The 23,488-nt window shown below is 35.0% G+C and overlaps 1 protein-coding gene across 2 annotated transcripts in view; it reads left to right on the top strand.

The window, feature by feature from the left end:
• The window catches only part of LOC106648982 (flocculation protein FLO11-like), a 123,316-nt gene that overhangs the window by 25,662 nt on the left and 74,166 nt on the right, over positions 1-23,488 (top strand). The window contains exons 1-2 of one of the 2 annotated variants that reach the window (XM_014366225.2): positions 3,937-4,298; positions 11,788-11,832. The exons of the other annotated variant lie outside the window; for it this stretch is intronic. Coding sequence (XP_014221711.1) covers positions 11,818-11,832 — 15 coding nt within the window. The 5' untranslated portion in view covers positions 3,937-4,298; positions 11,788-11,817. Of the gene's footprint in view, positions 1-3,936; positions 4,299-11,787; positions 11,833-23,488 lie in introns of those variants that run through there. 2 annotated transcript variants of the gene reach the window in all.

Below are 23,488 nucleotides of genomic sequence, written 5' to 3'. Positions count from 1 at the left end.
ATGTGTTTCACAACGTTTTATTCTTGACTCTTGATACTTTCAGGGTCGCTCGAAAAATCATTCGTCCAGATGTTTGTATAGTGTGCGTGTAACATGGCGTTATCCTCTCTTTCTCTCTTCTTTCTCTTGCCATCGTGACGTACAATGTATTTTTTCCATAGCTTTATATACGACTGAGGAGCATCGACTTGTATATTTTAGTCTCGCATACTTTTACAGAAACATGTGATGCGCTTCAATCGTTGTATTTTATTGAATCTACACTCTATACATAATATAATGTACGAGCAGGTGCATCTATTGCGATTTCTAAATGAATTATGAACTATTATTCCTTAAATATAAATGAAGTAACGCATGGGACAGCATTACCGCAAGTGTGAAAAATGAAAAATAATAAAAAAACATAAAAAAAACATAAAAAGCCTTTCATGCATGGGTACTTGTTGATACGTAATCTGAAAAAGTATAAAGTACAGAGTTAAACGTAAAGAAGAATTGTTGTCATAAAAAATACACATTTGTAGTACATGTCTTTATCGAATAAATAAATATGACTGTACATCATATGCTTTCGTAACATACAATCTTATCTCGTTCGAATGAAAATACATTATTAGAGCTCAATAAGTGTATTGAGCTCTTTTTGAAGAGTAGCACCTTTACTTAATGAAGAGAGTACAACCGCGCTACTCTTCGTAAAAAACGTGGATGTATTTGCATATGTATGTAGGCTATCCCATATTTTTAGCGAGTATTTTCCTTCTTGTGAACTAATACAAATTATTACTATCTAACTCGATTTTAAAAACAGAAAATTTTTGGAAATAAAGAATAGTACATAGTTTATATACGTTGGCTGCGATTGTATTTTCAGGTATTTTTGCTAAAAACTTGCATTTTTATAATTTTGTCTAACGGCAAGTTATTATTGTACATTTTAACCATAATTTAGTGAGTGTAATTTGAATCAATATATAAAAATTAATTTTCTTTAATAGAACAATTTTTTCTTAAATTCCACGTCATATGCAATTTGAAAAAAGTTTGGCTATAAAAGAAAAAAATAATACCTGAAATATTTTACTTTTATTCACAAAACTTCAAATATTTTTTATCCGAAATCTCAAATATCCCTGAAAATCTCTAAAAATTTGTGCATGAGTTTTCATATATAGTAGACACTTCGATTTCGAAATTAATTTTTTTTCAATTTTCGTTGTGAATTGCTTCGTCTGAATTAAACACAAACATATGTAGTCACAAAACAACGGAATCTATGACGAGTTGGTCACGAAACAGAATCAAAGTGTCTCTAATGTGCAATTGTCGGCATGTTTCTAGCTTCGCAGTCGTGATCTGTTTGTACGACCTTATTCGTATATGATGATATAAACGCCATGCGGTGTCGGATATGTTTGTTCAAGTCTCTCGAGCATCAACAGCAGAAGCACGTCACCTCATGTATGGGTCTTATTTTCTATCCCTGCATGGCCCGGATCATTTCAATTTAATTCAGTATATCTATATTTAATCAAACGGGAAAGTTTAGGCAAATAGAGTCAGCGCAAATTGATATTTCGATTCAAATATAAGTATATTGTGGGATTGGTAGAACGAAAAAGAGTCTCATTTTGTGTAAATTGATTTTTTCATATTTTTTACTCTAATCGCGTGAAAAAAATGTTGACGTGTACAATTTTCGTATTTCAAGTAAAATTATCATCTACGCGCGTATACGGTGCTGTACAGTGCCACGCGCTCGCTGGAGAGAGAGAGAGAGAGAGAGAGAGAGAGAGAGAGAGAGAGAGAGAGAGGTTTATAATGAAGCAAAACTCGCAGCTAAAGGCCATAAGCAAGTTTAATTTTTGGAATGAAGCACGAGAAGAAGAGTAAGAAGCAGAAGAAGGGCGCTTTTGCATGATAGGATCTCTTTCATGCTCGCGCGAGAATGTGTTGTGTGAGCGTGTATAAGTACACGCAGAGATGCTGACGCCGCCTCGTGATCGATCCGCCAACCTTTCCTCTCTCTCTCTCTCTCTCTTGACTTCTTTCGCTATATAATAACTACATATATTTAAGCGACACGTATACGACTTGTTATTTATATTATCGCGACTAAATATATATGCATACACTCATCGTCGCTTATTCGTGCAAGTTTCTGCGCTCGCGTGCATGATGAAAGTCGTGCGCTGCACATGCAGATGCGCGAAGAGAGTAACGAGAAACCAAAGGAAATAAAGAGACCACATTATATATATTGAAGGTGGGGAGGGGGTCGCTCAAAGAGAGAGAGGTAGAGACACTTGATAGCTGCCTCGTTGTTATATAAATGACTATTTAATTTATGAAATTCACGCTACTATTTATAAATGAACCGTAGCCTTCTTTCGCGCTGCCTGTTAAGCTGCTGCTAGACGGTGAGAGATCGTTACTTTTTAATCGATGGATTTTAAATACCCACACTGAGTTTCCATACAAGTAAAACTTCAAAGATTCGTTGCTGTATCTAGCCGAGGAAAAAAACTTCAAAACATTTTTATAATTACGATCTAACGAGGTGACAAAAAAGGGAATTGAATTTAATCTTATTATTCTAGCGGTTTATCTTACATAACAAGTTCGTTTTTCGGGATGATTGTTATGCAGAACCGCAGTATACGCGTATATCTGAAACTTTGAGCGATAAGATAAATTAAATATTAACTCGACTATATCTCTTGGAGGGAGTAACTGTTCGATATAATACGTATATCATATTTCACAGAAATGATTTTACGCTTAAAATCGATAGTTGCAATAAAAAATTAGAAAATAATATATTTTTTGTGCTACCCTAACCTAAAGTAACATTGTACTCCCGATGAGCAAAACCAAAATGTTACTTTAGGCTGGGGGATTCATGAAAAATTGTATTTGCACCTATGTAGCGAAAAAAGCCGAAGGCTTCGCCTCGGCTGATAAATTAATTACACGTGCTCTGAGACTTTCCAGTTTTTCACTCCCTAGGTGCAAAATATATTATTTAAATTATTGCTGATATTTTAATTCACATTTTTCAACAAACTATAACGATGTTTCAAATTTTCTGTTCTTTGTATTTTATGTATTGCTTACTCTGCAGCTTTCTGTAATGTATACGCGCGAACGAGAGCATAAATAGTAATGTAATTCGATGCTTTTAATTTAAAACATAATTTAGCTAAATTGTTTCATCTTGGTGCTCGAGTGTTTTTTTTTATTACTAAAATAGCGTTTTTGTTTGGAAGGGGTACAATTTATAATATTCCATCATAGAACATCTTCAGGGTCACTTTTGAATTAAATGCATGAAGAAAATTCTGATTATTAAAAATTATCTTACGAACCGCTATAGTGATTTGAGTGACGCAAAATGAACAAGTTAGGTGAAAAAGATCCCGTGCTGTTAAAAAAACAAAACGAAAAAAGAGTAAGATTAAATGGCAATGTGCAGTAAAAGAGGCAGCACTGATGAATGTGGCTCGTATTTTCGTGAATCTCTTGTCGCTTATTTCAATATATACTCACGTGTTCATATACAGCCATGGGCTTATAGCAGTCATCGGCTTCAATAGTAATATAAATGTATACACATATAGATGCGTGTATCCGGCAGCAAGGTCACCTCGTTCAATGTATATCTTTTTTTTCTATCTCTCTTGCTCCTTTACATCTGGTATATTAAAAAGTATGCATATGGGATGAAGAAGTTGTGTGAAGTAGAAGGAGGAAGCAGAAGAGTGGGAGGAAGAAGTAGAGAAGGAGGACATGGAGAAACTGATGGTTGTGTGTGTACGTGTGATGGTGGCTCCAGTAGTTCGCTTTGCGGCACACACTGTAACGACAATGATATTTGAGTCCGAATCAGTGAAGAAGAGTGGGAATACGATTATATTTGGTTAGACCGTGAAAGGAAGACGGAGCTTATGTTTCGTTCTACACACTTATACGCGTATATTTACGCATACACGCGGCCAGAGTAAAGTGGCATGTTTGCGAGAGCACACGACGGCGCAAAAAAAAAGGATGTGGAAGTGATATAAAAGAAGTGAATAGAGATATACATCAGTGCGTGCGCACGTGTGTGCATGAGTGAATGTGTGTGTTTGTGTACCTGTGTTTGCATATATGTGCAAGCAGTGAGTGAGTAATGAAGTAGACGAAAGCCGGTTACGAGATAAATTTTTATTGAAGATGCTCAATTCGGTCATTTAGAAAAACCACGTATAATTCAGGAGAACTAAGATTTATTACATCTTTAATTAATTTATTACGTAAGTTTTCATATCAACTTTCCATCATAACGTATTGACAGTAAATACGTAAATAATTTCGATCATCTTTTAACATGTATGCGTAATCGATTAATTGTAGTATTTTATTTTGAACTTATTAAAAAATAATAATCATCTAAATAATGAAAAAACATGAAATTATAATGAGCTGAATGAAGAAATAATTATAGCCAAGTAGTCGTAGCCATGTTAGAGGATCACAAGTCTGATGTTGACTGTGAAGAGGAGATACAAAGTTTCAGTAGAGCGAGAAAGATATATAAAGAGAGAATAGGAAGACAGAGAAGGAGATACTAAAACGTAGGGGAAACTTCAGAAGATTGATTGTGAACCAACAGTATATATGTAAGGCTGTATATGAAAATACTTTTAGGGTTTCAATATTGCCTTCCTACGATTATTTATAATTATGAAAGTTTAGAAAAAAATATCATCCATTAAAGTTTTCATTTAGATGCAGTGTCATTAATTTTCTTGAATAAATTTGAATTAAGGTACCGAAAATTTCATTATCAAATAAATATAATCATTATCACTTCATCGAAATTAAAATGTAATTTCTCGAAAAATGAAAAGTTTGAAGACTATTAATTCTTACAATTAAAGTAACCACGTTGCTATTGCAACAGCTGTCATTGAAAAAATAAGAGGTACATCCTTTTGTAGCTCCCTCGGTAGCTCATATAAAAGATCGAAAGCCAGCTCTGAAATTCAATTTTCTCAGATAACTGTAACCTGGCATAACAAAAGTCAAATGTCTCATGGTGTTTTATGTATACATATATATATATATTTACTGTGTATCCAATATATAAATCCAAGACTCTTGAAATGAATCGAGGAGTAGATATTTTCAATACACCAGTATTTCATCCTAGATTTGTCTTTTTGATTTTGTACAAAAAATCTCTGTGCCAATTAAATAATATATTTACTGATAACATTTTTGGCCTTTTTCAAAATAATTCATTTTTTTATCTATTTTTCAGATATAATTCACTGATTTAATATGTTTAAAAGATTCCTGTTTATTTACAAATGGTTTTACAGTATCAAGAGTTATTAAATTATTGTTTGTGACTATATTTGCTTATTATGTGTAAATTATATTACCACAACCTTGGTAATTTTATTTAGAAGGGATTGCATTCAAACGAATAAATTCATCGAAATTGATTCTTTTTAGCTGTCTCTGACTGAGAACGAAGGAGGAGAAACATATTAGAAGGAAAAGGACGTTTTATACCAAAACCTTTCCTCCCGCATAATACGCAGAGATCTCAACTGCTCGCCTTTCTATTTTCTCTTTTATTTGAAACGTTAAGAGTATCCTAATTCGCTCTCGTTGTTATAAGAAAGAATTTATGGTACTTTATCCAATAGATTTTATTTACGCCTTGATACTTTTCTCTTTGTCAGCTCTCTCGAATTATAATTTGCAACTGAACTGATCTGCGCTTTGATATTGTGTATATAAGTTTTCAATTTTATTTTTGATAATAAAACCATCTGTAGTCCAATGTCATCTTAAAAATTGTATCAATAAGTGTCATAAAGGGGGGCAACTAACCTTTAAAAGTTATCGTAATGTTTCAAGTATTGATTATCTTGAACACGCCCACTAAAAATGTGGTTCGTCCATATTTAGGATACTTCTTCAGTGTGTGTTTGAATTTCAAAAAATTTCCCCTTTATCTTATCGTTGAATCTTTCATTTTTTTTCTAAGATTCAATGGAATGGAAAAATGTTCTACTCTAAAATCAAGGAATTGTTAGTAAAAAACATTCGACAAGTTCTTGCTAGTGATGTATGACAAGTGTAAACCTGCTCACGAGTTAGGTACTATGACAACTTTTAGTTTAAGAATATTAGTTTAAGAATTTTAAATCGACATTAAAAACTTGTGTCTTTTGTAGCTTAAATTAAAAAAAAAATATATTTTTACTTCATTGGATATTGAATCAATATCGATATTACCTCTGAGAAGATACTTACTTCATGTGGAATTTTTTCCCAAGGTAATCAGTTCTGTCAGACCTGATAGATCCAATTACTATTGATTTTTCGAGTTATTAACTCGTGCGAATGAGTTCAATACACAAAATAAAGTCATAAAATACTTATTTTTTAAATATACGTCATTAAACAATTTGAATTATAATCAAAATTTATATTTAGTAGATATGGATCAATCGTATAATCTCGTTCGAAGCATTCAGAAGGGAATTCAATAATTATTTTAAATCATTTTAACTGAATTCTTCGTCTCTGTCTATTGTAGAATAGTTTTCATCTCACACGTTCGTTGCAAATTATTTTCTGTCGGAGAGATTGGTTATCTCTATTGACACGTATAATCTCCGAAAATGAGCCTAAAAATCGTATCGCAATAAGTGAAAACGCCTGAAAACGATAAACACCAGTGAGCCGTGCAATTATTTCCGATACGCCAGTCGCAAGAGTACGCGTGCGCGTGCGCACTCACCAATGCAGCCGCCACTCGCCAGGCTCTCCATATAAATGTGTGCACTACGTGTGGGTTATGAAGAAACGATTCGAGTTGAAAACAATAAAAGAAAGAAAGGAGGTCCGATCGTCGTCGTGGTTTACGTTAGTTTACAGCAGACAATACGAAGCGCAAGCTCTACACGCTCGGTTTCCTTGAAAACTCAACGATCAATTATAAAATCAGCCTGCGATCTTGCGACTCATAAAATAAAAAAAGCCTTTATATAGTGAATGAGGAAATACAGCTGCTCGAAAAGTTGATGCAATTCGCGACTGTTTGATTATCTTGCAAAGTTCTTAACTGCTTAACGGTATTCATTTAGCTATTTGGCAGCTAGACCATTTTGAAATTGGTTTTATTAATGCAGCATGAGTATGTAAAGCTGAAATACATTTGCTATGGTAATGAATCGATGACGCATAATTTGTGTTTCTCGTATTGATTCAAAATTACAATTGTTACACGAGCTTATTCTACAGACTAAATAAAACTAGAACTCATTTTTATTATTATCATTTTGAATTATTAATAACTGCTTTAAAAATAACATTCATGATATTCATTATACTAAACAAAAAACCACCTTTTTTGTCGATTAAAAATTTAAAAAGCTCGCTCGCAAACGTTCAGTAATGAAAATAGCTCTAGAAAATGCAATGGTTTTATCGATCCAACCATCAAATTTACTTGGCCTCGAAGTTACTAATACGTACCCACGAGTGAAATGTATTTGAAGTTTTTAATTTGTTTCTCATTAAACTCTGTGAGAACAAAGTACTTTTTTTTATTATTCGTAAACCTAACAACAATATTACATTTTTCAACTTTATCTCCAGAATACTATTCGCTCAATTTTAATAATGAGAAAGTTTGAGTAAGCTTTTGACTTCTTTAATTGAAACGAAATGTAACAAATTTTAATCTGTTGTTCACTGATAAGCCGGTTGAATTCAACTTCCTCATTTTTTCATAATTATTTTTTTAATCTATTTGAGCTCTATCGATTTGTTTTATCTTCTTTTTAGATCCGCTCGCTCGGTATATGATATTCAGTTTACACCCTTTATAGTTTTTAACCAACGAGCTGAAATTTTTCTTGCTTTTCCGTTTTCATGCGCGCTACAGTAGCTTTGTTTCAATAGAAGCAACAGTAGTAGCAGCAGCAGCCCTCTATCCCGTAGTCCACACTTCTATTTTAAACCCCTGAACGTAGGGGGCTTCTTACCATATCGCATTACATTGCTAGCAGTTTAAACGAGACATAATACACGTCGAATTTTTGTCTCTATTTCATTTTGTACTTTTTTTTTACATTTCTCTACCTTTTTATGCGAGCACATTTCTTTCGCGAAAAAAGTATTAACACAACGTGGTATTTTATTAAAATTAAATACTCACGCAAAATTACAGTCATAACATTTTAATTATTCGTTGAAAATAAAAAATAACCATGTAAACAAATTTAAATTGCATTATTCGTATTTTACAGAAGTCCAGAGAAATAAAAAATCATTGATAAATTCCGTATCTATAATTGTAAACCTCGTGAGTGTTTATCTGAACATTTTGAGGTCAATCGCGATGAGGCCGAACTCTGGTCGTGTGCGATCTCTAATCCAAAATTACATGGTTCGCTTGTAGTTAGAAGTGCAAAAAAAAGAAAAGAAATATTTTCCAAGCTCTTTTTTCTACGTTCATGCTGTACATTATGTGTTTTTGACGCCAAGGCAAATAATATTTCTACGAGCCGAAGTGCCAGCAGCACAACGACCCGAAAATAATATCTATTTACGCACGTATATGCGCATATAAAGATATATAGGCACACATACACTTTCGTGCAAATACCTATATAGCAGCGTACACGCAACGCAAGAGGGCAGGAAAGGCTGATACGTTTCGCCTCTCGTGTGAGTACGTGTGCGAGCGTGTGTATGTATACGCATCGATAATAATCGGTTGGCTCACGATCAACTCTCTGTTTCCTCTTTCTCTCTACCTGCTCTGCGGTGTTCGTTTGTGGTCTTTTGTGAACTACATAATGTTTAGATATTGTTTCACTCGTCCATTTCATTAATTAATTGTTATACTCATTTGAATTTTTGCTTCCCAAAAAGCACTCGAGTCTACATTGGGAACCATTTTCTCAATCACAATTAAAAATCAATTAACGGATTCATCTCAATTGACTGCGACAAGGCGAATGACCAGAAAATAATGTGCGATATAAAAGATACAAAAAATCATTGAATTAACGGATGATAATCATTTTCGGCTCTTTTCTAGAGAAAAAGTATTAAAACTAAATTTTAAACTAAATAGGAGTTTTTGTCGAGCTCATTTATTTGAGAGTGAGCGAGTGAGAGCAAGAGTATGTGTGTGAGGCGACCGTGTGTGTTTATTTGCAGGAGTTGAGAGGTAAGGCCTGTACACATATGCTCTCGACACGGCAGCAGCAGCAACAGCAACGACGCTCGCACGAGAACGAGTTTTTGTTCGGCTTCTCTCCTCCGTTTTTATTGCTTCTTCTATCTCCTTCTTTGCCATTTAAACTGTCTTTTTCTTTCCTTTCTTCCAGCTTTTTTCGCGCTAACTCTTTTCCTTTTCGAGCGCTTTATCTATAATTACAGTTAAATTTGTTCACAAAAAAATCAATATCGATTTTTGAACACATTAAAATTGAATTACGATAAAAAAAAATTTTGAGATTCTTCAAATTTCTTTCGATGCGGTCTGCATACATCACGTTTTTTTTCAATTTTACCATTTTAAAATGCGTTCATTCTAGACTTGTCTTTACAAAATATTCATAAAACATTTAGAAAATAAGGGGCTTTCGTCATTGACAAGAATAATTTTTGTATTTTTTTTCAATATCGGCATAGCGAGTCCATTGGCGCTTTGCGTCATTATCTTTTCAAAATCAGAAAACTGCGCGAGTTGAAAAAATTATAGATGAAGAAATATTTGAGAAAACATTGTCGTGATTTAATTGTTTTAATAGACTTAAGCGCACAAGGAATTTTCTCCCCAACAAATCATCGTAAATTTGTTCAATAAGTAACCCAATGAATGGCTTAAAATTTTCTCTCTCTCTCTTTTCCGCTCTCATGCTTACGATAATAATTCGCCACGCGCATCCATCATTGTAGTGGCTCTATAAATTGTAATATATTTATATACATTATCTACCGGGGTAAGAGCTGCAGGTATTTTTATTTAAATAAAAAGCCGTTTCTTTTCTTTCTCTTCTCTCTTTCTCTCTTGCTATGTCTCTCTTTCTTTTCGACGGTATAGCACGACAGCACAAACGTATTATTTCGCTGTCTATTTACTATTCATTCACAAACCCAAGGCGAATAATGTTACACATTGTGTACGACGTATTAAAAACTTTATTGCTTGCTAAGAGAACCAAGAGTCAGATATATATTAAGAAAAAGCGGAAAATGATACCATTTTCGTACACACATTCATATGTGTGTAATGTGCTGCGACTGATATGATTAATTATATAAACATTTGTATATTTTATAAACGTGTGGCTATTTCATCGAACGGTCTCGTAATATATTGTTTCGCATTTCATATTTCGTTTCTGCGCATTTAAATGGCATGTTTCAGACGCTTATTATATATGAGCAGAAAATATGGCTTTTGCAGATACACGTACCATATACGCGTATATATTGTACTTATAAGTGTATTGTATGCAAAATCCAATTTAACGTGGGAAATGCTTTTTAATTGTAAATTGCCGGAACGAAGCATTTACACATACATACTCGTTACATGTGAAAAACTAGAAAAAACACGCTCATGTTTCTATGAAAAAGTGTTGATAACTACGCACAAAATTACGTTTAATTAAACGGTTTTTTCCTTGAACAGCAGCTTCAAAAGTGAACGCGATAGGAAATTTCGTATGAAATACCTCTAAACAAACGATGTACGGGACATTTAAGATCTGGATGTGTATAAGATTGCATTTAATTTTTTTATGTTACACATATTATAAAATTGGTTATTAATGTCACTATTGTTGTAATTATTATGCAACGTCATGGTTTAGCACCTTGTATTTTCAAATTATGCGTCAGGCAAAAATGCATACCTGTATTATCTTTTAAACGCGTGTATATGTCTACATACTATGCATATTTCACTTTGAAACACGGGCAACATACGTATAATATCTTTGTGTGTACTGGATATGATCACATATACATAAAGCACGCGTACGTGGAGCCACGTATTATATATATCGTCATGGCTTTTCCATAAACGAAGTTCTATATAAATGAATGTACAGCCGCGCGTGCGCAAATAGCTTGAATTTTACCCATCTGTCGTTTGAATAGTCAGCAAACTTTATATATGAGTGCATGAGAGCTTGTATGGTAGTGTACGCTGTATAAAATGGATAAATTTCTCTCTCTTCTCTGTTGCTCTCTGTCGCACACAGGACGCAGAGGAAGGGGCGACAGCAAGATTTTTCGATTAGAGAATGCTGTAAAGGGATACACATACACACAGCTTTGCCAGAAAATTGATGCGAACTCTGATTTTCCGTGTCCTTTTTTCATTTTAGAAAATTAAAAAAAGTCATCGCATGATTGAACTTGATTTTTTTTCTCAAAAAAGTATCGATAAAGATGACAGATTCGAAGAGATTAATTTAAAATACTTTGGAAAGTTGATACATCACAATTTATCGGTGTCCATTTTAATACGCTTATGCTTGCACAATACTAGAACATACTGAATGCATACAATATGTTTCATATAGGTTTTAATCACTTAGTTTAAAGTGAAAGTTTGTCATGTTTTTTATACGTGTACAAACAAAAATGTCCATTTCATTTTAAAAATAATTTTAGTAATGAATTGTATACAATTTTTTAACTTATATGCAATCGAGATGATTTGATTGACCAAAAAATTATTCTTTGTTTCAGGTAAATTACGTTTTTTCATAAAATAATACGATGGAAGCTGTACAAGTAAGTTTGAAAACTAATCAAGCTTTTAAAGTAAATATAAAATTTTACTTCACATGAATTTAATCTTTTAATTTATTAATTGCTAATTTGATTGGATCGTGTATCACTTGCGTCACCACTCGCATTTACTGGTAAAAAATAAGCTTAAAAAAATGTTGATTCATGGAAATTGGGCGCGCAGTGCAGCTTGCAATTTTAATGTCTCTTTACGTTTGTGCGTGTGCATGTACGTGTATTTATGCGCGCGCATGCAGAATGACAGAAAATAATTGGAGTATCTGAAAAGGAAGAATGCGTGGTACGAGGTCAAACTATGGAAAGAGTTTTTTCCGTATTTGTAATACCCGAGCGAGACAGCGGTGACGAGAGCTTTTGAAAATCTTTCAGCTTTACGCTCGTGTTGCTGGATCACGACGATGTACATTCTTCACGCGTTTTACATTATATTATATATGTACGTATATAAGTATTACCTACTTCGAGTATATATACCGAGCTCTTGAGCATTTGTTTTTCGAGAGCAAAACGAAAAAAAAAACAGTTGTTAACTTATTTAGTTTGATTAATTAAGTAGCTCGAGTTTTAATTTCTCGCTCTCCCTCTCTCTCTCTCTCTCTATCTCTATCTCTATCTCTATCTGTATCTCTCTCTAACTTGCAGAGGAAACGACTCGTGAGTAGTTCCAACAACGACAACTGAATTGATAAATTAGGTACTAAACGAATTAAATAAAATATTAATCGACTGATTATGCAAAATTCATTATTTTCCTAGTAGGTTTTGCACGAACCAAAATCGAAGTACTATGTGAAGACTTTTAGTTGTCTATTTATCAATTCATCGTCGAAATTTTAATTGTTAAATGCTCTTATTCAGTCTAAAAAAGATTACAGCAAAATAAATGATAAAGTAGAGAGGAAAGCCTCAAAAAATGTGATCAAACGAAGAAGAAGAAGAAGAGTAATAAGAGAGCAAGCGAAGAAAAGAAAAGGGTCACGAAACAAGATTAATCTTGAGCTTATACACGTACACGTGCACATGCGCGCAAATATGTGCATGTGTGTGCACGAGCTGAAGTGAAGAGGGGAGGGGGTTAGTTTCCAAGGGAGGTGGAACGCGAAGCAACCGATACGTTCCAACAAAAATAACGGACGATTATATATATATAAATCAGAGGCAAACTCGTGCATGCATTATATAGGATGAAACAACATTGTCAAAAGCTCATTTATATTCCACTAACGCATAGATGTGAACTTCTTTTGCATATTTTTTTATATTGAACATTTTCGCAAGGAAGTTGGCCAACCTTCATATAAGACCGCGTGAATATCGTTAATTAATTATATTATTTATCGTTGACTGATCGATTGAAGTGTTTCCGTTGCAGCTTGTTAATGAATTTTTGATTATTAATTGTTACTTTTTCAATGCACGGATTCATACGTATGCTTGAATTTTGAAAGCTTGAGCAAAAATCAAAACTAAAAATCAAAACGTAAAATATGTTAATAACAAATACTCATAGACTAGGAGACAAATTAAAGAAGTTTTAATTTCAAGTTTTAATTTCGAATAGTTTAATTTGACTTCAAAAGAACCGAACAAAAGCTGATACATATAAATACATGTATTCTTAGGAAAGCTTTTGCCATCCATCAGACTACTAGCTTTTTGCATTAGGCAAGGTTTAAAAGTAATTTTCAATTGTTTTCATAAAAAGATATTTTTATCCACGAGATAATTAAAAATTATTCTGCAGAAAAATGTTTTTTAATATTCAATTTTTTTACGCTCGAAAAAAGTTGTTTATTTTCTTGAAAAATAATACATTGGACAGTGCACTTGTGTATTTTATTGTATTTAATTCATAAATACTTGGTACTTTCCCACCTAAGAATCGCGAGAGTACAGTGCAGTTTCTTATCGAGAGCACTTTCGTGTTTACTCTTGCTCTTTTACTGCTTCTTATTACTAGCCAATAAAACTAATGTGAGCAAAAGCCTGCAGCTTTAACATCATCATGCGTAAGTGTTTACATTCATATGGATGAGCATCTCCAAATAAAAACTATTCACTTATAGATTCAAGCTTTCTGAAATTGTTTTCATTTAGTTAGGTTCGAGTAAAATTTCACTAAGAATAAGTTCGTGTCACAGGAAACAAGACTACATCATTCAATTTAGCAAAAGCTCATAAACATGGAATAAAATAAATGATACGCTAATTAGCAGCGTTCACACGTTCGCATATACTCTGCCTCCTTATACGTACAATTAGTATGTTGTTTTGCGTTATGTAATCAAAGAATTTGGTATTAATACTAGCACCTACGGCGAAACCTGACGTCAGCAAAGCAGCTCTCCTCGATGCATCGATGTTTTGCCTCGTCTCCCCACCTTGCCAGCAATTTTAAATCGTTTATCAATCATCTACAGGTATCGCGCGCGCGAAATATCACCCCAAGGCGCCTGTGCCGTGCGTACGCACGTGTATGTGCGAGTGAGGGCACGAGAGCCAGTACAACGGTATGTGCATGAAATTTACCTCGGCTTACGTTTGATGAATAATTCAGAGTTTGTAGAGCAGCAGTGGCAGTAGAAGAGAGTCTCCTCTGTGGCTCGTGCTATTGCTGTATATATACATGCCTATATAAATATACCACACTTACGCGCTGCCGCCACCGACAGATTTAAAAATTAAAAGCTCCCTGGTGCTCGTCGCGAGCCAAGTTTCTTGGAGAATTCGTTTGTCTTCGATTCTTTTTCATTACATATTATGCATGCAGAATAATTACACATTTCCAAAGATTGTACGCTATTACTAAGCGGCATGAAGATTATACATTGTTGTTATTTATATACATATGCACGGGCACTCAAACTCTTTGGGTATCGTGAGAATTTTTTCTTTATACACTATTGTACCTTTTGCGATGAGCTGTTAATTAGGTGAGAGATAATCTATGATGATTCATGGCAGAGCATTAAATTGAGTAAAGATGAAATGCGTTGGTGAAAATTTTTCTTCTATTCTAGCTTTTAAATTAATTTTTTATAACTCTGAACTTTCTGCCAAGAAAAGTGGCTACATACACTTACTGGAAATTCAGCTTGCACGCGAAAGAAAGAAAAATTCAATTTAAAATTCCAAACTCGTTTTGTCCAGCCAATAATAATAAAAAATAATCTAAAAATTCATCTTTCTGACATTTTTATTTTGAATTTATGTACAGCGCAAGATAATCTGTATTTACGAACGAGCGACATTATCTCGCTTTAGTTGCCTTGCACTCCTGTGGTTATTATTTCGAAAAAAAAACTTTTCGCTCAATTCTCATTATTCGCATTATACAGCGGGGTTATATTTTTGAAATCCTATTACTCTAACGCATACACATGTTCAGCGTCTGGGCACAATATCTCTTCTCTCTTTCTTCGTCTTTCTCTCACGCATTTAATGATTTTCCAGCGTGATGTACTTGCTAAATAAATTAAAATCTTTCTCCCTCTCTCTTTGAACACAAGGCAGCGCAGGGCGTATTAAATGTCTTTCAAGAATGTTGGCCGCGCATTTGCTTCCGACCAGATACAATATTATATACGTAAATTTGCATTTTATAGCCGAGGTAATTAAACCAATGAGAATCGTCTAGTCTCGTTTTCCGATACGGGCGCACATACATCGCCAACGACGACTTTTATTTCGCTGCATAGTACTAATGAAAATCGATTAGATCATCGAAACCGCCGGCTTTGCAGCAACTTTGTCAGACAATTGACGCAGAAATTTTATACAATTGTGCTCGAGTGTCAATCGCATGGTAGGTGTAATCGATCGTCGTCAAAGGGCGTGTTTTGATCAATCCATCTGCAAAGGTAAATACGTATAAATATAGACGCGGTGTCTCTTCGCGTTACACGCGATCGAAATCTCTACACGAAAGCCTTATATGCGCATCTACTGTGCAGACAATTTCGAAACGACACTCTCGTCGGTATCCAAATGTGTGTGAGTGCGGCGTTTGTGTCTGTGCGTATGCATACAAAGTTGAATAAATTTACCTCATGCTGCCTCGAAAAATAACCTCGCGGTGGTGGTCCGTATACATGAGAACATCGCAAAAAAGTATGAAAATCCCCGTCGTATTACTATATACGTGCCAAGCCTTCCGAAAGATAGAAAAAGCGTTCAATTTACCAGAATTCTGAAGGCTGTACATGAAAAATTTTGTTAGTGTAAACTTTATTTCTTTGAATTAGCCCTATTTTTAAGACAAGTACCACTCTGCAGTAGATCGAAAGGAAATAGCATACTTTCGATATTCTCTACAGATTATTTGCTATACACTCTTTATTCATTCCCTCTTAACGCATTCAAATGCGAATAACGACTAAACGTTCTTTTAAACAGTATAATCAATAAAATTACATCGACGAATCTCTGAATTGAGATAAATGTCGTGAAACATCAATCATTGTCTCAAAAGTCAAAACTATAATCCGCGTGAAAAAATATAAATCATCGCGTGCGAAACTTGGATATTCTTTGTCCCTCGTATTTTTTTTTATAATAATATCTATATATGTACTTTATGCCCTTTTAACATTGGCTCATATAAACTCACGAAGCGCTTCGCATTCTCTCCTCGTAAGTTTGTTACGTTTTTTTTCTTTCTCTTTCTTCCTCTTCTCTGCGTCGTTCGTTGGGGTCTTTGTGTTTTTCTTTCTACTTGAGTCGAACTCGATCTCTTTCTGCAGTGTCTACTGAATCGAGATTTACTCGGCCTTTCGAAAGTCGAGAACAAGTAGTTGTATATTTGAGTGATTCCTCTAAAATTAGCTAGCCTTAATTGTTCAAGTTGTTTTCGATCTATGAACCTGGACTATTTAATAATTATAAGTTTTTCTATCATAACTGATATTCAAATTTCCTATCATAATATGTCCCTTTTCTGTCTAAATGAATGTCAATTTTCAAATAAATAGGCGAAAAAATGTACGTACACAACAACCATGTTTACGCATATATCATGAATATTTTTAGATCTTATTCAACGATTTATCCCTGTGCATTGATAAATTTATATTTACTTTGATATTTGTTCAATCGATTTTGTAAATAAATATGAGATATTCAGTTAAATAAACGAGAGATTTTAGAGAATAATATTTTTTAACTTACTTTTTGTCAACATTCTATTTTTTTACTCATCAAACAGACTTATTTTAATAGATTCATATCGAAATAACGTTTGAGGTAACGAGTTTTAAAGTATTAATTTTTTTTTTGTTTCTATTAATATCAACTAGTATAAAAGTTTATTCAAAAGTGTTGATAAACATTTCAAAATAATTGAAAAAATTGTACGTATGTAACGAAATTTTTTTAAAGAATATTTTTTACGTTTACGATATAATCAAGAAAGATCATAAAAGTGCACAAACGTCAAGGTAAAGCGAGAAAAAATCCTGCAAGAAAAAGCTGCAACTCCTTTCATAAGTCGTTTAAAGTTTCATGTTAAAATGTATATAATATATAAATTCTTCGATTACCATTTTTGTAGAAAACTTACTGTAAAGTTGTTTGAAAAAAAATCTTATTTGAAATACCTAACAGATATGGATTATGGAAAAAATTATTTTTATCTTTTCGCCAAGAGTTTCAAAATAGTTTTGAAAAGAGAAAAAGAAATAGCAATGAGTTGAAAACTATTTATTGACCAATGTCATATTTTCTGGAAAAAACTTTTGGCTCCATCAAAAGTTGCTTTTACGAACACCCATGTGAGTAGGTATTTTACGAATGTTTCAAACCGTGAAAATTCCTTGATATCACTTCAATTTAAAGCGAAAAACACTTTTCCCATAACTTTGATAGTTATGATTTCAATTTAAAAGTCAATCTAGACATGATCTTTTTTGTATATCAGACTCAAAATCATTTGAAACGTCGGCAAATGATTTCGGCTAATTTCTTTTTTATCGATGCCTACGACGTGCAGGTATACGCATTTGATGGGGCATGCAGTACCAGTCCGTTAAACTTCTGACGAAAAATAGAAAACAAAACTCTTCCGAAATGCCAGTATCATTTTAAAAGCACGACAGCTACGTCCATCTACTGTTTGTAAACTCACCGAAAGGCAAAAAAAAAAGAAATAAACGATTGTGCAGGCAAGTGAGCTTGAAAAAGAAGTGACGTAGTCCCGAGTTCGCTGGCTAAATATGAGCGCATACGCAGGAAGGACAATGTCCTCGGCTATTCTACAACGACATAATAATCGGAAAGAAAAAAACACGAATACGGCTAAAATAAGTGGACAAAAATTGTACTCTTCGCCGTGTGTCTGAGAGACATCGCCGCTGTACGTGAAAAACTGAAATAACAATACAACACTCTTATTAATTACAATGCCCACGTGTGTAGGTATAATATAATGCGAAATCGCACGAGCATCGATACGCAATGTATCGGCTCAAACGAGCGTGTATTTGTAAGCGCTTATAGGCTTGAATTTTCGCATGATACTTTGTTGCGTGCGCTGAAACCTTATCGCCCCATCGCCGATTCAGCTTTTATTAGATATAACCGACAGGTATAATATCAAAAGTCGTTTATGTTGGTGCGTTGTGCACGGATACGCGGCAAACTCTTTATAATGGTGTACGCGAATTTGACAATAAAGCGTAGTATTTACTCATTTCTTTATTGGCGATTATTTAAAAAAAATTGAAATCATCGAGAGTCGGAAATATGCAATTCCAGGATAACTAAATTCGATGAGAATCTGATGTTGAAGTGGGAGATTGTAAGGGGGAGAAAAGGCTCTTTGGAACTATTTGAAATATTCAGCAACCACCATCCCAGCATATTCGCCGAAGCTCCACTCGCTCTACGTAATTATTAGTCGTTTCATAGTTTCAACTTGCTAACTCGCCAAACTTAGTTCAATAAATAAATGTTTTTTCTTGTTTTATTTTTTTCATAGAGTTAGCTGTCAACGTGCATCTCGTAAGCTTTTATAGTGCCCACGCTCGCACATACTTACACTTCCTTTTTTCTCATTCTCCATCCACTCAAAAGTATTTACTTGTATACACTTTTACTCTTTCGTTATATCCGTGTCGATCGCGTACACCTTTTCTTAGGTATTTACAGCGTTAATCTTGTGTTTTACTAGTGCGACCTACGTTCATACAGATATGTACTCACACACACATACTGGCAACTGCATTCCCAGGGCACAAAAGGGAGAGAGAGAGAGAGAGAGAGAGAGAAAGAAATAAAGAGAGCCAGAGCCAAGAGCGCCAGTTCTGACCATTGATATCGCAAGGTGCCATCGCGTGTGTGCCGCGCCTGGAATTGTACGCACACACGCTGTTTTGTTTTCACGCCTTGCTTCCGACATTCAATGCCCGTGACGATGTATACACTCGCGCATCAGTTTTTCTTTCCTCATACCTACAGTTATCACCTTTTTTTTCCATCGATATTAGGCAATCGATTGGCTTAAAAAATAGTTATTTTTTACACACATGAAATTTCAATTATGATAGCCTGCCTGCCACCGAGCGCCGGCCCATACAATTGTTGGGAATTATATTAGAGCTCGTTGAAAATGGTGTTTATCGATTTTGTACACGAGAGAGCGTGTGATAGAAAAATTATCAAACGTTATAAAACACGTGTAAGGAAATCATTGAGTACTAAGAAAATGGTTTCGATGCTTCAGCTCATTTCGTACGATACGAAATGGCGTAGAAGCAGATAAAAAGCTGAGGAGCTCCTCGTCCTTTCTCTCTCACTTCGCGAGAAGATGCATATCCTTTTGAAATGGTACATTTAACCTTATTTATTATCAACTTGAGATTCTGCCCGAGCGATAAAAACTAAAATCCCACACTAAGTTAAGCGGCACCAGCATCAGAAGCAGCAGAAGCAAGAATAAGAAGAGAGGAGAGAAAAATGAAAAAAAGAAATGGCGCGTAGCATCACACTAAATCCACTTTAAAAGTCATCCAATTAAACGGCCACAAACACTTCAAATCGAATTCAACAAACTCTTTCTCTCTCCCTCTTTAGCAATAAGCCTTCATATCGTAGTGTTAGTGCGTGTATATGCGTAAAGCCAATGCACTTTCTGTCTTTTTTCCCTCCTTCTGCGCTCTTATATGCCGTAATCCCCGATGCGAATATTATGTTCTATGTGTACATAATATATAGCTTGGAACGACGAACGAAAATCGATACAATACACATGTATAAAGTTAGCTGCGTGAGTGTGAACGCGCGCAGTGCCTGTGTCGGTCGTAGAACCTCAACTGCAGTCATAAAACTCCCGAATAAATAATAAAAGATACTTTGTGCAAAAATATATTCGCTGAAAAACTGACTAGCTAACATAATTGAATATGCAAGGTGTTTACATCACTATAAACGGGATATCCACTACGGTATCTTTTTCTCGACTGCACAGCCACCGTCGCTGCTGAGGTCGTGCATTATTGGTCCAGTATGCACAAATAATGTATGCTGATTTCATCAAATACCAATGTACAAGGTGCACATTAGCGCGCGATCGAGCGAGCAAGAGCTTATGTACGCTATACGCGTATTATAAGTACAGAATTCATCCATTAAATTTAGTATCGAGTAATTGATGGTGGCGTGACGAATTGATCATGTATATGCAGACTAGCCTGTACGAGACGTGAAAGCTCTAGATGATTGCTTGCTCGCTTTTTGACCGATGATTTTTTTTTGTTTTCTCTTCGTCAAATATATCATCAGAAACAAATATTTTTGTCAAATCAATCCAACGAGTGATTATTCTGATTGAAATAGATGCAAAAATTGGCAAATGGAAGCTAAAAATTGCTTTTCTCTCGTGTAATTATCGCTGGCATTAATTGATTGCACATTGGAGTGAACGCGTGCGCGCATGCGACATATCGAGCTTTATGTGTATAATGTAAGTGCATGTATAATATATATTCACTATTATAAAGACTCTGAGAGATAGAGTATGTGCACTGACTCTGTGACCCTGATTGACCGGCGCTCGTTTGTGTTTAGCGGCAGAGCTCGCTGCACTTCTCTCTTCGTCATTTAAACTGCCATCATCGCCGCTGTTCACGTGCGTCTTTCGCTTTCTGTTCTTTCTTTCCATCTCCCCGCTCGATAAGGCATAAGCGCGCGCACGCGAGCGTATAATGCGTGATTTCTCGAATTTCTGAAGTAATTACATTTTATTGGGCGATACGAAAAACCCGGTCAAAACGAGGATTTTCACGTTCGTTGGCCAAAACGTTGCAAGGCGAGAACATGTGCGAGATTATTTTTAGTACCTATTGGACGATGACCAGTAAGTCACATCGCTACATTAATCGAAAAAAAGACTTGTAGCTCTATCTCATTGCGGTTTTCATTGGATTGCGTGCAGCTCGCGCTGCTGCTGACTCGTCGAGATTGTTCCACACGTTTCGAAGGTTGTTGTAAAACATTGTAATCTTTTCTTATTGTTTTATAAAAAATTAAATTTTATTCGCGACAAATCTCTATTGAATTATAATCATTCAATCTTCGGCTGCAATTTTCATGTATTGAATTCTCTAAAATATTTGATATTTACTTCTGATTCCAAATTCCAAAACATAAATTAATTTTGCTGTTTTCCTACATGTCCATCAATCGGTGTCTCAATTGAGTTCCGTAATTAATTGCTAAAATGTTAGTGTTATCTAACTGTCATCGATTCCTTTTACATGTATATCTCAAGTGTCCGTGTAGTCGTTTAAATGATTCGCATCGAAATTCAAACAATGAAACTTTGTTTTATTGCAAGAATCTTTCACTCATAAAAATGTTGAACATGGCTATGTTTTTTATTTATTGACAATTTTTATACCTCTTTTGCCTCTATTTTTGCGTCTCTCTTCAGTACGGCTTATGTCTCGGACCGTCAGATGGCGCGCCGGCTAAGCCAATAATGTGCAACGTCAGTGTACATGTTTTTATTGCTCTCTCTCTCTCTCTCTCTCTCTCTCTCTGTCTCTCTTTTCTTCCATAAAGTTGGCCGTATGTGCATGCAGATACTCGCGCAAGTATGTGCACATGCATGCGCCTGGATGTCAGTGTGTGCTGAGCTTGGGTATACCTATGTATAAAGAGCAAAAGAGAGAATATATAGTAATGCGGATGAGTGTTGTAGTTGTTATACAGTATATATACACACGCACTATGTACGAGAGAGCAGGAGATTTTGCAAAGGCACGAGGCCAAGTGGAGCATGAAGCGTAATTGTAGCGAGTAAAATATTTTGTATTATTCTTCGTTGCAACTCGATTTTAGCGTAATAATAATGCCAGGTTCTGTACGTGCTTGGCTCGTATTATATATATACTCGCTGTCCTCGCCGTGTGCGCGCAAACATTATCGACACATAGTTTTTATTTTATTATTTATTCAATCAGTAAAGTCTTTTTGAATCCTAAAACCCTCCAAATTCCGTATTCTGCAAGATCATAATAAAAAGACCGTGCCGAGGTTTTTTTACGTTATTGCAAGTTTTGAAACTTTTTTTCAAGAAAACGAGAAAGTCTCGTTATTTAGATATTATTACAACAACGTGGAAAACATGACGCCGCCACATGTAAAGAGCAAGAAAGAAATCGTTTTTTCATTCTCAAGAGAAATTTATGCATTGCGCGCGTGGAAACTTATTTTCTTCTGACTTTGAAAGGAAAATTTTTCATACCAACTTTCTTTATGAAATAATCATTCAAAATTTTTGTATCGACATCTACATTAAATAATATTCGTTGGATGGTTTTCGAGCATGAGTACGTAGAAAAGCGCATTGGATGGTCGGTATATACGTATAAAATAAAAAAACCTTTCGGAAAATGATCTTGTCTGGCCTCTGCTATATTCGACTCGCACTCAGCGATCCAGCCACTCGCACATTGCACAGTACGCATTACAACTCATCGAAATTTACGACAGTAATAATAACAACAATATAATCCAGTCGGCCAATGAAACGCATCTATCAATTTTGTTGGCGTGGGTGTGTGTGCGCTCGTATTAAATGCGCGCCATCCTACATACAGCTCGGCCAGGCCAAGTGCATAGTGTACCCACTACTATGTGTTCGTGTACACATTCATTATACACGCGGCGATGCGCCCGCAACCAAATTTTCGTTTATATTTCGACTGGATGATGATGCACAGAGATATAATGCGCGCAATAGAGCAATATAACGTTACTGCAAAAGGAAAAATATGCACGCACACGCACACGTACACGTTCAGAGAAAGCGAGATGCGTAATAACATTACACATATAATATAAATATGCACTCACAATAATACGATGTCTATGAGCGCGCGACGCGCCTGCTTATATGTATACAAATAACACATATAAAATATACGTGTACCTACTATACGTGCCTGAGTGTGTAGACAACAGCAATAGATGTATGCCAGACCAGTGTAAATTATGCAAGCAGAGATTTCATAATTAGCTGCTACTGCTACGGGCGAGCGATCAATTAAATGCATGCGTACGAGTGTGCGAATATGTGTATAAGAGGTGCGCGCGAAGCGCATGCTCGCACACAATAACACGCGTCAGCGGCACGATCTGT

The sequence above is a fragment of the Trichogramma pretiosum genome, unplaced genomic scaffold (assembly GCF_000599845.2).
Source record: "Trichogramma pretiosum strain Unisexual culture from Peru unplaced genomic scaffold, Tpre_2.0 scaffold33, whole genome shotgun sequence".
In the NCBI taxonomy this organism is placed as follows: Eukaryota; Metazoa; Arthropoda; class Insecta; order Hymenoptera; family Trichogrammatidae; genus Trichogramma; species Trichogramma pretiosum.
Note: the sequence above shows the minus strand (reverse complement) of the source record. Positions and strands in the feature narration are given on the sequence as shown.